At 38.7% G+C, this 17,275-nt stretch overlaps 1 protein-coding gene across 8 annotated transcripts in view; it reads right to left on the bottom strand.

The window, feature by feature from the left end:
- NSUN6 (NOP2/Sun RNA methyltransferase 6) overlaps nucleotides 1-17,275 on the bottom strand; it is a 36,754-nt gene that overhangs the window by 18,259 nt on the left and 1,220 nt on the right. For 4 of the 8 annotated variants that reach the window (XM_087945466.1, XM_026686392.2, XM_026686391.2 and 1 more), the window contains exons 2-3: nucleotides 13,330-13,441; nucleotides 10,304-10,459 (exon numbers count right to left, since the gene is read on the bottom strand). In XM_087945466.1, coding sequence (XP_087801592.1) covers nucleotides 10,304-10,459; nucleotides 13,330-13,404 — 231 coding nt within the window. In that variant the 5' untranslated portion in view covers nucleotides 13,405-13,441. Of the gene's footprint in view, nucleotides 1-10,303; nucleotides 10,460-13,329; nucleotides 13,442-14,371; nucleotides 14,451-15,382; nucleotides 15,515-16,783; nucleotides 16,893-17,275 lie in introns of those variants that run through there. The other 4 variants (XM_087945463.1, XM_087945462.1, XM_087945464.1 and 1 more) reach the window with 4 other exon arrangements.

Raw genomic sequence — 17,275 nt, 5'->3', positions numbered from 1 at the left:
AGATCGACTACATCATCGTCGACGAAGAGCCGCTAAAACGTGCTCAACGCCAAGGTGTACCCGTACGAATCGAGCAGTCAGCACAGGCCGCTGATGGCGAAGATCAGGATCAGCAAGCCCAAGACCAAGATTGACAAAAAGAATGCAGACCAGCCACGAATCAAGTGGTGGAACCAGAAGAAGATGGCGGGACCCCTCATCAAACCGGAGCAGTTCCTGCAGATGGTCGACGGGCCACAGGAAGCGTGGTCCATGCTGAAGAGCACTGTTCACACTGCCGGCTGCCAACAGCTTGGTTGTACCAAGCCAGGACGGAGACGATCGAACGAGATACATGGCTCTGGACACCGGAAGTACAAGATGCCGTACACCTGAAGAAACGGCTCTACAAGGCCTTTCTTCAGGACAAGACCAGCAAGAAGCTCTGCGAGTACAAGGCGGCCAAAAGGCAGCCAAGAAAGCAGTAGCGACAGCCAGAAGCTCCCACTACGACGACATCTACGAGAAGCTGAACACGCGAGAAGGCGAGAATGAGATCTACCGCCTAGCCAAAAGCAGACACAGGAAGACCCTGGACATTGACCAGTTTCATGGGATCATCGACGAAAGGGGGAAATTTGATCGTCAACCCCAGAGACGCTGCCGAGAGGTGGCGGCAATACTTCGAGAAGATCTCCACCGAGGAGTTCCCACACCCACGAACCCCGCGAGGTGACCCCGTCGAAGGCCCAGTCTCAGGCATTCACGCCAGCGAGGTCACCAACGCCATCAAGGCCATGAAAATGGTAAGGCAACAGGACCAGACGACATCCCTGCTGACTTCTGGAAAAAGGCACTACTGGGCTCGGCATTGTGGCTGTGCGAGCTGTTCAACAACATCGTCTCCACGGGAATAGTGCCACACGACTGGTACCGCAGCACCACTGTTCCGATCTGAAGGGAAAGGGCAGCCCAGCGGACTGCTCCAACTACAGACCGGTCAGGTTACTGTCACACACTATGAAGATCTTCGAACGCGTCCTCGATAAGCGCATTCGGGACATCGTCGACATCAGCGCCAACCAGGCCGGATTCATCAAGAACTGCGGCACCACCGATGCCATCTTCGGTGTGCGGATGCTGATGGAGGCTCACAGAGAGAAGAAAATCCCGCTCCACACTGCCTTCTTGACTTGGAAAGGCCTTCGACCGAGTCCCGCACGATCTCATCTGGTACGCACTGCGAGATCACGGCGTGCCCGAGCTACTCGTACAATGGGTCCAACTCCTATACAGATGTCACAAAAGCCGTGTAAAAGCGGCAGCTGGGATATCAGAGGAGTTCAATATCACCGCCGGCGTACACCAGGGCTCTGCTCTCTCACCACTGCTGTTCATTCTGGTGATGGACACAATTACACACGACCTGCACACGCCCGCCCCATGGACGCTGCTCTACGCCGATGATGTGTTCCTGGCCAACCTGCGCAAGGCTGAACTCGAGCACCTAGTCCAACAGTGGCACGACCGCCTCGAGCAGTTCGGGCTCCGGTTGAACCTAAAGAAGTCCGAATACCTGACCACTGACAACGAAACGACAGGCTCCATCCACGTGAACGGGCAGGAGCTACCGCGCCTCCACCTTCAAGTACCTGGGAACTACTCTTGGGAAAGAAGGCCTACTACAAACTGAGGTGGCAGCCAGGATCAACGCAGCGTGGGGCAAATGGAAGTCCGTCACGGGCGTCCTCTGTGACAAGAAGATGCCGATGCGCCTGAAGGCGAAAATCTATAACTCTGTGGTGCACCCCGTGGCCATATACGGCGCAGAGTGCTGGCCGACGACCAAAGAAGTCGAAAACAGACTCCAGACAATGGAGATGCGAATGCTCCGATGGTCGGTAGGCCTCACCCTACTCGATCGCGGCCAGGAATGAAGAAATGCGCAGACGGTTCAACGTCATGCCCATCCCCACGGTCATGAGGCAGTCCCGGCTACGATGGTTCGGCCATGTGAGTCGCGCCAAGGAAGAATCCATCATCAAATCTGCGATGAAGGTGATTGTCGGAGGAGCGAGACCGTGTGGTAGACCTAAGCAATGCTGGATGGACACGATCAAGGCCGATCTAGAGATCGCGAAGGCAGACCCGACATACGTGGCAGACAGAGAGGCGTGGAAGCAGTACTCAAGGACATTAGCGGACCTCGCCAGAGCGCGAGACAAACGCTGAAGAAAAAGAAGAAGAAGAAGAAGATTCTAAATAAAAGCATTAACAATTGAAATTATTTTAGGAGGACGGAGTTGGCGTCATGGCGGTACAGTGTGCAATCTTGAAGCTCTAAGATCGCCGCTAATATCTCCATTGCGGGATGGTCCCACCGGACCTAAACCGTCCCGTAGAGACGATGAGGGTACATCCTGTCGATCCCAGGTACATCGCAAAGTCCCTGGTAGATCCAGGAGAAGCCCTTTTTTCCTGCGGCAGAGAGGCAGCCATTAAAGCTGCTAAAGCTGGGACAGCTATGGAACAGAAGAAAGCTGGAAAGAAAGTGTGTCAGTTTGGTGAGATAAATTTCTACTTATTATTTTCCTGAGAGAACACCCTAAAAAACTAAAAGTTAAATTTAAAAGTGAAGATAAAAGTGGTCAAGCGACGAGATTAAGCACAAATTAAACCCGAAGGGTTTTTTTTTCCTTTTTATTGGAACTTTGGATTTTTGTAAAAACTTTTTAATTTTTAATTTTAATTTTTTAACTTTCCTTTTTAACTTTTATTTTTTTATTTTTAAAAGGTTTTTTGGAAAAGGTTTTTTTTTTGTTTCTTCTTTTTAACAATTTTAGACTCTCTTTTTTTTATTCCTGGCTTAAATATTAGAGGGGAAGGGAAAGGAAAGGGAAATAAGTAGCGCTGCCACCTGGAGGCTTGGATACATTGTTTTTCTTTCTTTCTTGTTGATACATTTGGTGTTACATTCAAGGACTCTGAGTTTTTCATTGAAAAGATAGTGGGGAGAGCATGTAGACCAGGCTTGTCCAACCCGCGGCCCATGGGCCGCATGCGGCCCAGGTCGCCTCATAATGCGGCCCAACGCCCACCCCAACCTTCATGAAAGATCCAGCGAGGAGGAGGAGGAGAGGCAGGTGCGAGGTGGGGCGAGGCGAGCAACAGAAAAGGCGGGCAGCCGCAGCCCAAAAGTCCCGCCCCGCCACCTCCTGCTGTTGCCGCCGCCGCCACCACCGCTGCTGCTTCTCCCCCCGCCGCCGCCACTGCTGCTTCTGCCACCGCCGCCACTGCATTTGCAGGAGGAGAGGTAGGCGCAAGGCGGGGCGAGGCGAGCAACAGAAAAGGCGGGCAGCTGCAGCCCAAAAGTCCCGCCCGCCACCTCCTGCTGTTGCCGCCGCTGCCACCACTGCTGCATTTGCAGGTGGAGAGGTAGGCGCGAGGCAGGGCGAGGCGAGCAACAGAAAAGGCGGGCAGCCGCAGCCCAAAAGTCCTGCCCCGCCACCTCCTGCTGTTGCTGCCACCGCCGCCACCCCGCTGCTGCTTCTGCCCCCGTCGCCGCTGCCGCCGCTGCTGCATTTGCAGGAGAGGTAGGCGTGAGGCAGGTGAGCTTTCTTCCCCCCACCCCGCAAAATTTGGCCGCAAAATTAATAAAAATAAATAATTTGCAGGAGGAGAGGTAGGCGTGAGGCGGGCGAACTTTCTCCCTCCCCTCCCCCACCCCGCAAAATTTGGCCGGAAAATTATAAAATAAAAAATAAATAATTTTTAATAAATAATAAATAATTTTATTTTATTAATTTAATAATTTAATTTAATTTAATTAATTTAATTATTTTATTTTATTTAATTATTTATTATTTAATTTAATTATGTGTGGCCCAAACCAAATTTTCATCTTCTAATGTGGCCCAGGGAAGGTGAAAGGTTGGACACCCCTGATGTAGACTGTTTATGCAGGTGCTCTTCTGTGGAACTACTGATAGCTGGAGTCTGGAGTTGAAATTGAAAGAAAGAAGATTGAAGTGACCTTGAAAAGAGAACTGGAAATTTTGTTTTTTGATTTAGTAAAGAGCCTCGAATATTTAGTGGCAGTGCTTTGCTTACTGACAGAATTGCATTTTCTCTTTCCCTTTTTTTTTACTCTCCCTCCCAGTTGGATTTTTATATTTGGACTTGAGTCTTTTGATGCAGGAATAAGATTACTTTTTTCTCCCCCCCTCCCCCTTTTGTTCTACCTTTTTAGCAAGGGGGAATATATAGATTTCTATCTTTTTAATTTTTTTCTAATTTTTTTATTTTTTCATCCTTTCTCCATTTTACTTTTTTTTCTTCTTTTTTTCCCTTTTTCTTCCACACAATTAGAACCAATTGGATTAAGGTGTTCGAGTGCTTGAAGATTTTTTCCCTTTCCTTTTTATTTTTATTTTTTGCTTTTATTTTTTTTATTGGAGTGGCAGTTGGCTGCTCTTGCTTTTTCTTCCCATTTTTCCTATTAAGTATTCTAAGTTGAGCAGAAAGATACCAGCCTCAGCTTCTTCAATCCCGACTTCTTCCTCCTCACCATCTGGAGGACAACGATCAATATAGGTGATGTTACAACAAGAGGAGAAAGAAGTGACACTGCAGATGATTATGCAAGGAATTCAAAAGATACAAGCAAAAACAGATAATATTGAAAAGAGAATGGAAAACATTGAAAAGAGAACAGAGAATATTGAGCAAAGAACTGAAAAGACAGATGAGAAAATTGAAAATATTCAACAGATGATGATGCAATATGAGGACAGAATTAAGAAAATTGAAGAACAAGATGTACAAAGAGATAAGAAGATTGGAGATATGGATAACCATCTGAGTGAAGCTGAAAGAGACAAGAGCAGATCACTGGGATCATTGGGATGAGAAATTGATAGATCAGAATTCCATCTTAGATTTCAAAATATAGAAGAAGAAAAGGGTGAAAACCTTGCTGAAATGATGACAGAAATCTTGGCAGAAGCATTAGAGATAACTAAAGAGAAGATGATGGATGGAATGGATGAGGTTTTTCGTGTCTATACAAGATATGTGATGAGAAATAAACTGCCAAGAAAAGTTCATATCAGATTTACTAAGAAAATAATTAAATCACAAATACTGCAGGCAGCAAGAGAGAAAACACTAAAGTACAAAGATAAAGAAATAATGGTACTGAAACAGGTACAGAGAAGAGTAAGAAGAGAATATTTATTTTTGACCAAAGTTACTTAAGAGATTAATAAATTACAGATGGCTGATACCAGAAGGTCTCATGATTACCTGGCAGGAACAAAGACACAGAATTGATACAGTTGAAAAAGCTGAGTTATTCTATCTGGAAGACTTCAGAGGAAGGGAGGAAGATACAAGAAAAGAAGAGTCGTTAATTGAATTTCAAGAGGAATGTATAGCAGTAATTGAAAAAGAAGAAGGAGCTGTAGGTGGTGTACCCAGAGAACAATGAGAACCAAGATCTACTAGAGCAACCAATCCTTCTTATAAGGTCTAAAATGGATGAGAGAAAATTGATTACAATTAATATAAATGGATTTAATTCAGCTACTAAAAGAAGAAAAATATTTCATAAATTAGAGAAATTAAAATTTGATATAATCTGCCTACAAGAAGTACATATTAAAAAACAACACAACCATATATTGAAACAACAAAAATTAGGGAAATTATTTACAGTGTTGACACAGTGTAAAAAGAGAGGAGTGGTATTATACATTAGAGATACAATCCCTGCGGAACAAATATATACAGATGATGATGGAAGGATTTTGATGGTGGAGATAATGGACAATAATCTAAAGATACTTTTAATAACAATCTCTGCTCCAAATGATAATCAAGAAGATTTTTACAGGAAATTACACAAGAAAATAATTGAACTGGACTATGCTAATATTTGTCTGATGGGAGATTTTAATGGAATAATAAATGACAAATTGGATTATAAAACACAAAAAGCTGCAAAGAAAGCTAGAAAGACATTGCCAAAATCCTTCTTTCGAATGTTGGATGAGATAAACCTAAAAGATGCATGGAGAGAGAGAAATGCAGAAAATAAACAATGTCCTTTTTATTCAAATAGACATGCATCATGGTCCAGATATGGATGTCAATAGAATTGCTCTCTAACACACAAGACATTGAAATAGAAACAAGTACCCGGGCAGATCATAATCCAATAACACTTGTATGGAAAGGACAAAAAAGGAGATCTAGATGGACTTTAAATAATACGATATTAAAGGAAAAAGATTTTAAACAGAAAATTGAGAGAGAACTGACTTTTTTCTTTAAAGCAAATACAAAAGAGGATACATCATTACAGAACCTCTGGGACACGATGAAGGCTTATACAAGAGGCTTGTATAATGGACTATACAAGGAAAAGAAACATAAAACAGAGAAAAACCTTTAAAATATTGGAAGATGACTACAAGAGGCTGGAAAAAGAACTACAGAAATTTCCACAAAAAAAGGACATTAAAATTAAAATGGACATAACTAAACATAAAATGGGGCTAATGGAAAAAAAAGGAAATAGCACAAAAAATTAAAAATGCTAAGCAGAATTATTTTGAAGATGCAAATAAACCAGGCAGATGGCTAGCATATAAATTGAGAGAGATTCGAGAAGGATAAATCAATTGATAAACGAACAAGGACATGTATGCTATGGAAATGCGGAGAAGAAAAAAATTATTCAAGATTACTATGGAAAATTGTACCATCAAGAGAATGTTCAGGAAGAAAGAATTCAACAATACCTACAGGAAGCAAATTTGCCCCAGATACCCAAAGATATTGAAATAATGTTGGAAAGTAACATAACAATGATGGAATTAACAGAAGCTTTAAAAAAGCAAAACATTGGGAAAGCACCAGGTCCAGATGGAAGCACCAGTGGAATTTTATAAGACATTTCAGGAAACATTGAATCTTCACTTATTAGAAGTTATGAATGAAGTTATGAATTATGGATTTCTGTCGAAGAGACAAATTAAAGACAATATGAGAATAATTTTAGATACATTGGAATACCATGAGGCACATCCCAAAAAAACCAAATGGCTTTGATGTTTTTAGATGCACAAAAAACTTTTGATAACGTGAATTGGTGTTTTATGCTGCTACAGTTGGACCAAATGGGCTTTGGTAAAAAATTTACTCAAGCCATAGAAATGATATATTGTAAACAAACTACAATTGCTATGATAAATGGAGAGTTAACAGATTTTATAGATATAAGAAAAGGGACTAGACAAGGCTGTCCATTGTCACCTCTGTTGTTTGTGTTAACACTGGAAGTGCTGAATAGGAACATCAGAGAAGAAAAAGAAATAAAAGAATGAAAATTAAAAAAGAAGAGTATAAATTGCAAGCTTTTGCAGATGACTTGGTATTCATATTAGAGGATCCATTGGAGTCAGCACCTAAACTGATAGAAAAGATAGAAGAAAGTAGCAGGGCTGAAAATAAATAAAGATAAAACAAAGATTTTAACAAAGAACATTTTAGCAAGACGAAAGAAAGAATTGGAGGAAATTTTGGGGATCCAGGTCACAAATAAGGTTAAGTATTTAGGGATACACATAACACCAAAATGTAGCACACTTAAGGAGGACAATTATCTTAAACTCAAACAACAGATTGCGACGGACTTGATAAAATGGGAAAATTTACAATTATCATTGATTGGGAGAATATCTACAATTAAGATGAATGTATTGCCTAGAATCCTATACTTATTCCAGACAATATCAATCAGACTAGGAAAATAATTTTTTGAAGATCTAAACAAAATAGTGCTAAAATACATTTGGCAGGGGAAGAAAGCGAGCATAAAACTTAAATTGCTACAAGATGCAAGAATAAGAGAAGGATTTGCTTTGCCCAATTGATAATTATATTACCAGGCAACGAGTTTGATGTGGGTAAAGGAGTGGATATCACTAAGGAATACTAGACTTTTGAATTTAGAAGGACATGACTTGCTGTTAGGGTGGCATGCCTTCCTCTCATATAAGGGAACTAAAACACAGACATATTTTAGAGGACATTATATTTGAGAAGCATTGTTTCTAAACTGGGAGAAGATTTAAAAAAGCAATATTATTTTAAAATTCCACTATGGTAATCTACTATTGAAGCTTTTTCCTATCGAATAATATATAAAAAGGAACAAACAGTTAGATATGGTGAGATATTGAATGAAAAGGGTAAACTTAAATCTATGCAAGCGTTGGAAGAACAAGGTGTAAAAATGAATTAGTTTTCATATTTGCAAATACAATCTAGATTTGATAAAGATGCTAAAACAGAAAGTATCTATGATAAGTTGACTGACTTAGATAAAATTTTGACAGGTACTGATGAAAAAGTAATTAAAAAACTTTATGGACATTTGTTGGAGTTTAAATTAGAGGAAGAACAAATAAAAGAAACAATGATTGCATGGGGGGAAAATTCTGGATATGGGATTGACATAGATAAATGGCAAAAATTGTGGTCTCAAAATTATAAAATGACAATGTCAACTGCATATAAAGAAAATTTGTATAAGATGCTTTCCAGGTGGCACTTACCCCCGACAAGAATTGCAAGGATGTTCAAGAATAAATCGGATAAATGTTGGAAATGTCATCCGATACTTGGCTCAAATTACCATATATGGTGGACATGCTCGGATGCAAAAAGATATTGGACTATAATCCACACACGGTTGGAAAAAATGATAAAACAACACATAGACTTTAAACCTGAGATATTCTTATTGGGAATTATACCGGAAATATACAGTAAAGAATTGAAACATTTGATTGTAAATGTTTTAACAGCAGCTAGAATTGTATTTGCTAAGAATTGGAAAAATGAAAAAATACCTATGCAGGAGGAAATTATTAAGAAAATCATGGACTGTGCCGAAATGAGTAAATTGACATTTGAAATTAGAGAACAAAAATATAAACAATTTTATATGATATGGGATTTATTTTATCAATGGTTAGATAAAAAGACATGGTAAAGAAATAGATTAGCAAGCTTTATAATAAAAGTTAATAGATTGATATATAATACAATATAAAATATATAACCATTGGATAAATAAGATTAAACTATAATGAAATTTAGAATATCTCATATAGAATGATAGAAAAATAGTTTAGTCAAATGAATGATTAATAATTGATATTACATAAGCACAAGTTAGATTGATAAGGTGAGAATTTATATAACTTGTGAGTAATGGTAAAAAAAAGGGTAGCACAAAAGATTGTAACCAACTGACACACTGTATGTATATAATTGAAAGAGGGTTTTATGTTTTTGTTTTGTCTGTATGTTTGTTGTAAAAAATAAAAACTTTAAAAAAAATGCAATTATTTTTAATTATTTTTATTAAAGTTGTATCCTATAATTTGCCTTTATTTTATATGCAGCACCCTTGGTTACCAGTAGTGCTCAACTTACAGTCGTTGTTTCACTATGGTTCAAAATTAAAGGGAAAAATTACTTATAATTGTCCCATTGCCCCAATGATTTATGATCACAATATGGTCACAATTTTGGCATTTGGCAATTTGGCTTGCCTTTAAGATCAGCTGATAACAGATAATCAGAATTGGAAGGGATCTTATAGGTCATCTAGTCCAACCCCCCACCCAAGCGGGAGATCCTACACCATTTCTGACAAATGGCAGTCCAATCTCTCCTTGAAGGTCTCAAGTGATGGTGCTCCCACAACTTCCAAGGGCAAGCTGTTCCATTGGTTGATTGTTCACACTGTCAGAAAGTTTCTCCTTATTTCCAGGTTAAATCACTCCTTGTTCAGTTTCCATCCATTATTCCTTGTCTGGCCTACAGGCGCTTTAGAAAATAGCTTGACCCCCTTCCTCTCTATGGCAGCCCCTCAAATATTAGAAGACTGCTATCATGTCTCCCCTGGCCCTTCTTTTTACTAGACTAACCACGCCCAGTTCCTGTAACCGTAAGCTGTAGTCATTTGATTCCAGTTTGCAACTTTTGCCAATTTATAGCAAAAACCACCCATTGGGGAAACTGGATTCACTTAATGACTGTGTGATTTGCTTAACAACCACAATGATTTGCTTAACAACAACCATAAAAATGACATAAAATAGGCTCTGACATGATTTGCAACCACAATAACTCACTTATGGCCAAAATTCCAGCCTCCGTTGTGGTCATAACTCAAGGACTACCTATATCCTCACCTAACTAATAAGTGGATGAACAAAGAAATAAAGGAAGGAAGTAAAAGACTCACCTTTTGGATCTCTTTGGAAAGCAGATGCCTTACATATTCTACAGAACCCAAATGTGTGTTTACCCGAACACTGGTAAAAGCTGGTGGATGTGCTAGGTTATTTAACAAGGACTCATATTTCTCTTCTGCTTTCAATGAACCAATAAATGTTGTAATCTTAAAATAAAAGTAAATAAAGAAATAATAATAATCAATAATAATAACAGCATTTTATGGTAAATTACAGTAGTTTAGATTTGTAAGTTATTTTAATTTATAAATCTTTAACTTATAAATTTAAATAAGCAAGTTAACTTATTTATAAATTAAACAAGATTTGGAAACAAGTTAAAATAAATTTCTTGAGATAAAGACAGGATTTATAAAGTACAATTTTCTTCTGGAAGTTCCACTTGATGTTTTGCAATCATGACAGAATAGTTTTATTGTTAATTGTTGCTAGGTACAGATATATATTCATTTTAATTAACAATTCTACTATTACTTAATGCTAACTACTACAGAGCTGGCTTTGATGGGAGTGTGTGGGCAAAAGAATTGGAAATATTTTTCTTTTAAATATATTTAATTAAATAAATCCAGCTGTACACATGTAAAGATATCATGAAAGTAATAGTGAAATCTGCCATATGCTTGCTAAGTTAAATCATAAAGTATGGGTAATCTTTGACTGATGAACACAATTTAGTCCAAAAATTATGTTGCTAAGTGAAACATTTAAGTGACTTTTACTCCATTTTCTGACTTTTCTTTCCATTGTTATTAAGTGAATCATTGCAATTGTTAAGTTATAACATGGTTGTTAAGTGAAGCTGGTGTCCCCAAAGTTGCAAAAACTGATCACAAGGCATTGCAATAAACATAAATATGAATCAATTATCAACCACCCGAATTTTGGTCATGTGACCATGGGGATGCTTCAATGGTTGGTCATGAGTGTTTAAAAATGGTCATAAGTCACTTTTTTCAGTGCCAATGTAACTTTGAACAGTTACTAAATGAACTGTTACAAGTCAAGGACTACCTATAATATTATTGTTTAATAAACATCTTCAGCATCAATATATATTTATCTAAAAACATAAATAGCTTGAAGAAAAAGGTACCTCATTATATTTTGACAAATAAAATTTTACTTCCCAGTCGTAGTATCTGGCATTAAATATTGTCTTAATTTTTCGGACATTTTCTTCCTTAGACTAGCCTTGGGTATTCTTCCCCATCCACCTCATTTACCATATACGCAATAGTAATTCTATATATTTATTCTGAATATTTAGATTTCACTTTGTAGCAAGATCAAGTCAGCTTAAATAATACATTAAAATAAAATCACTATTATTTAAAATGGGTAGTGTGACATATATTAATTCTAGAAGCAACATCACTATACTCAGAGACACCGTCCATGTTTAGAATAGAATAGAACAGAACAGAATAGAATTCTTTATTGGCCAAGTGTGATTGGACACACAAGGAATTTGTCTTGGTGCATGTGCTCTCGGTGTACATAAAAGAAAAGATACATTCATCAAGAATCATAAGGTACAACACTTAATAATAGTTAAGTGGATACAATAAGCAATCAAATTATATTAGGAAACAGTCAATATAAATTGTAACGATACAACAACAAAGTTACAGTCATGCGGTCACAAGTGGGAGAGGATGAGCAATAAGGAGTGATGAGAAGATTAATAGTAGTGGTAGTGCAGACTTTGTAATTAGTTGGACAGTGTTGAGGGAATTATTTGTTTAGTAGAGTGAATGTGTTTGGGGAAAAACTGTCCTCGTGTCTAGTTATTCTGGTGTGCAGTGCTCTATAGCGTCGTTTTGGGGATAGGAGTTGAAACAGTTTATATCCGGGATGTGAGGTGTATGTAAATATTTTCATAGCCCTCTTTTTGACTCATGCAGTATATAGGTTCTCGATTTAGTGATTTATAACAGTGGTCCCCAACCTTTGGGAGGGGGGGGAGAGAATCCGAGTTTGGTAGTTTGCTTGCAGACGTTTCATTACCTGACTAGGTAACATCTGATGTTGTTACCTAGTCGGGTAATAAAACGCCTCCCAGCAAAACCACCAAGTTCAGGGAGCGCCTCGGCTCTGCCTCCCCAGCCCCATCCCTCAGGTGTCTCCCTCCCTCCCTCCTCAGGTGTCTGCCTCCGTTCCTCTCTCAGTCGCCTATCGCTCCTCCAGCAGCCCAGAGCCGGGGGTGCTTTTCTGTCGCCACAGCTTCCCGAGCGCCCGTTTACCCACCCCCAGCCACGCCGCTGGCTCGCTGTTCAATCCACAGTGCTCCGTTGCCTGCCTGCCTGCTCGTCTTCGAGCAGCTTCGCTGATAAAAAGAGGCGAATAGTTATTATTCTCAGCAAGTTGCTCCCAAACAACCAGACAGGCAGGCAGGCAGAACGGAGCACTGTGGATTGAACCGCGAGCGGGCGGGCGGGCGGGGGGTGGGGTGAAACGGGCGCTGGGAAGCTGCGGCGACAGGAAAAGCCACCCCGGCTTCTTTTGAAGCAGTTTCTTCCTGGGCTGGTGGAGGAGCGAGAAAGTCGACTGAGAGAGCTGAGCCAGAGAGCAGGACAGGCTTCTGCTGCTTCCTCCTCCCCTTCTTTCATTTGTGTCCTTGATCCCGATCCCAGCAGCATTCACCGGCAAGAAAGCCGCCATTTTTTTAATTTTTTTTTCTTTGCGGCCCGGTAAAGAGTGCTCCACGGCCCGCACCGTCCGCGGCCCGGTGGTTGGGGACCCCTGATTTATAATACCATCATTTGGACAGTATCAATCCTTCCTCCATTATGACATGTTGCCAATGCAATGGCCTGGTAATCCAATAAATCAGTAGCTGTTGATAGCCCTGAAGAAGAATGCAGTAATTATAAAAAATCGTAATAGAAAACAACACTGTGTCAATAGAATATGAGCTAGTATTATAAATTAAGTTCCACAGGACAGCATTTGGATAACTGCAACCTAATTCTGCTTGGTGCATTGTATTTTAATCAACCAGAGTAGTACTTACCTCAGCATTTTTAAATGTAGCCCTGAGATATTCCTCAACCTCTGGTTTCAGTAAGATTTTACAGAAAATAGACATAGCTCCAGTCTATTTTCTTTTTTTCTCAGGGAAACATCTGTAATAAGCAATGTATTATTTCATCAGATATGTGCATGTAATAAGCTTAAAACAAAATCAGATGTTAATAAATTTTTCACACAGACAATAAATATGGTTATATCAGGAGACCTATTGAAGAAATGTAATGTCTTCCCATCAGTAATGTTCTTTCATCAATAAGTCTTGTTTTACATATAATATGAAACCAGTATATAGCTGTGTGATTATAATTTAGCGTGCTGTAAATATCTATCGTATTTTTAACCATGATTTATGGTTTTGCATATTGTGTAGATTTATCCAATGATGCTTATTCAGTAAACCATGATTAAACTCAATATGAATTGAATAATTAATATTCAACCAAAGAATGATGAAACACTTTAAAATTTAATCAACTTTTATTTCATATTACATCCTGATGATTACACATGATATAGGATGGTATCACACTATTTACAGAGTAACATAATACTCTGCTATTAAATTAATTCCATTTATATTTTGATTTTCTACCCAAAGACACTCAAAATAATATTACAATTTATTTGATATGCCTAGAAGCATGTTGGACTCCATAAAATGTCTTCATTTTTATTTAATCATTTATTTTATATCCTGCCTTTTATTCAAACAATCCCACAAGACAGAATTTATTGCTAACTGGTAAAATTAAGACTAACCAATAAAATTAGTTCTTCTGGATAGAAAGTTTGAAAAGAAATATATGATGAACCAAAACCCCAACCCTATTTCCCCAAATCATTTGTTACTAAACTGCAGATTTACTTGCTTTTTATTTCTGAAACTGACAACTGAAATCACATAGCATGAAATTAGATGTGGAATGGCCAGTTGCAGTTGTAGTTGTAATTTTACGGTTAACTATTGCTCAAAAAAAAAAAGTGTATGAATGCCCTGGGTACTTGAACAGGACTCTTCTTACAGTGTTTAAAAATAATGGTTAATGTCCATGCGCTTTCAGGTGTTCAAAGAGCTTTACATGCAGTATTTGGTTATGAACTCTGCAGAAAAAGGAAACCTTTCCAATTATATCTCAATGTTTTCATTTATTTGTATCCCACATTTTTACAAATAACTCAGGGCAGTGAACATATCCAACACACCTTCCTCCTCCTATTTTCCCCACAACAAACCTATGAAGTCCCAAAGGTGCTTTTTTCAAAAGGCAACTGGACTTTTTTTTTTTAATTTGAAAATGTTTTGCTTCTCATCCAAGAAGCTTCTTCAGTTAGACAGCAACATTACTCAGCTGACTTTCATGGCTAAGGCAGAGTAGAACTCATGGTCTCCAAATTTTAAGCTTGGTTCCTTAACCACTAGACCAAACAGCTCTCCTTTTAGCTTAGAGCAATCAGATACGACCCTCTCTTTCCTCCCCACTCTGTTAACCTTCCAGATTTGTGGATTTCAGTTCCATAATTCTCCAGCCAGCATAATTATTACTCAGTATACAGTACTAGGAGCTCAAGTTCTAGAAGTGGAGTATGAAAAGTTGGGGATTTTGATTGAATATGACAGAAGTTATGTCATAACCAGGTACCGTTTAGACTCTTTAGTGCTATATAAGTGACTCTGAATTATAATTAACAAAGGGGACCTGTTCCATCTCTTGAAATGAAATTGAATGATATTTGACTGCATTTCAAGATTTGGTATTTGTCCCTCTTTCAAGGATATGACATGTAGTGTGGCATTGTTCTTTGGTTGGAATATTACAGTAGCTTCCACCAACATGACTATGGATACTACTATACAGTAGCTATTATTGTTGTAGCTTGTACCAACATGACCATGGATAAGTCCAATATACCATATCTCACAGGCAACAGGTTGGGAAAGCAATACAGATAATTGATTTAAAACCATTTGTTAGTGACTATTCAAAGTTATAATGGCACTGAAAAAATAACTTATGACCATTTTTCACACTTACGACATTTACAGCATCCTCTTGGTCATGTGATCAAAATTCAGGCACTTGGAAACTGATTCATATTTATGATGGCTGCAGTATGCTCGGGTCACATGATCAGTTGCTGGAAATGGGCCTCTCCTCTCACATCTGCTGTTGGATAAGGGAATTTCTTACTAACAGACCCCAAACTGTTAGGATTGGCAGCTATTTTTCCTCCACTCTTGCTCTAAGCACAGGCTCTCCACAGGGTTGTGTGCTGAGCCCCCTTTTGTATTTACTCTACACCTATGACTACACTCCCTCTTGTCCCACTAACTCTATAATAAAATTTGCAGACGACATCACGTTGGTGGGACTCATATCAGGAGGAGACGATAGGTCAGAGGTTCTCAGACTGGTCATAACCTCACCCTGAACATCAAAAAGACCAAAGAATTGATTATAGACTTCAGAAGATGCAAAGCAGAGTCTCTCCCACTATATATCAATGGAGATTGTGTGGAAAGAGTTCATAGTTTTAAATTTCTAGGAAGTCATATTTCCGACAACCTTACTTGGTCAGTCCACACTATGGCCACTGCAAAGAAGGCCCAACAGTGCCTGCACTTTCTGAGGCTGCTGAAAAAGAGTGGTCTGGGTGAGAAGTTGCTGGTTACTTTTTACCGTTCTACCATCGAGAGCATTTTGGCATACTGTGTAACGGTGTGGTATGCTGGATGCTCTGTAGTAGATAAGAAGATGCTCCAGAGAATTATAAACACAGCACAAAAAAATCATTGGTTGCTCTCTTTCTTCTTTGGAAGAGATTGCGAAGACCAGACTCCTCTCTAGAGCACTAAAACTCTCCAGACCGTTCTCATCCTGGTCATTCATATTTTGAACTGTTACCATCAGAGAGACATTATAGATGTCTTAAAATGAGAATAGACTGAGAAAGAGTTTCTTTTCCAAGGCAATAATTGTCTTGAATCAAACAGTGCATTTGTGATTTAGTTCTATGTATATAGTGGCATTTTTTAAACTATTTGACTTACTAAATGTTTTAGATAGGTTTTAGACTAGGTTTTTTATTATTTTTATTATTATATTATTATTGTTGTTGTTTACTCTGTAGTGTGATTGTGATGTGGTGTTGGGGGCACTGTGCTGGAGTAGCTTTCAAATTTTATTGTATTCATGGAATGCAATGACAATAAGGGTATTCTATTCTATTCTATTCTATTCTATTCTATTGTGACTTTCTGACAAGCAGTCAATGGGAAAGCCAGATTCACTTAACAACCTTTTTACTAACTTAACTGCAGTGGTTCACTTAACAACTGTGGCAAGAAAGATCATAAAATGGGGCAAAACTCACTTAACTGTTTTGCTTAGCATCAGAAATTTTGGGCTGAATTGTGATCACAAGTTGAGGATTACCTGTAGTACATTATTCACCAGGTTTCTAACTTTTGTCTTTCAAGGGCCTTTCCTGAGTGGCTCTTTGCAGAGGTTAGAGAAGGACTATAAAATATTTTCTTCTCTGTGATGCTCCTTGAAGAGGTGAGAAAGATGAAATGACTGTTCAGCTCTGGGACTGTAGAAAGGGTGGAAGAAACTCAGAATAGCCCCACCTGTTATCCTTAAAAGGAGACAATGAAAATGTTTGACAAAGTGATATTTCCTATAACGATAAGGGAGTATTTCTGGCATGCCTGCAGTGTTTGTTTCTTGATCTGGCCTACTTCAAAGGGTTCACATTCTGATACTGGAACTATCCAAATAGTTCCAGTTCCAATACCAAGTAATGTTTGTCTTATTTTCAGCTGGGTCATTTATAGTGTTAGTTATTTGTGTTTTAATTAAGACTTTTTATTGCCAATTGCTGTTGCTAAATTTTTATTACTTGTTATGTACATATTACACTATAAA

This window comes from Notechis scutatus, chromosome Z (genome assembly GCF_049901735.1).
Source record: "Notechis scutatus isolate UNSWTSFEM ecotype Mainland chromosome Z, rNotScu1.2, whole genome shotgun sequence".
Classification (NCBI taxonomy): Eukaryota; Metazoa; Chordata; class Lepidosauria; order Squamata; family Elapidae; genus Notechis; species Notechis scutatus.
The sequence above is the reverse complement of the archived record's forward strand: the minus strand, read 5'-3'. Positions and strand labels throughout refer to the sequence as shown.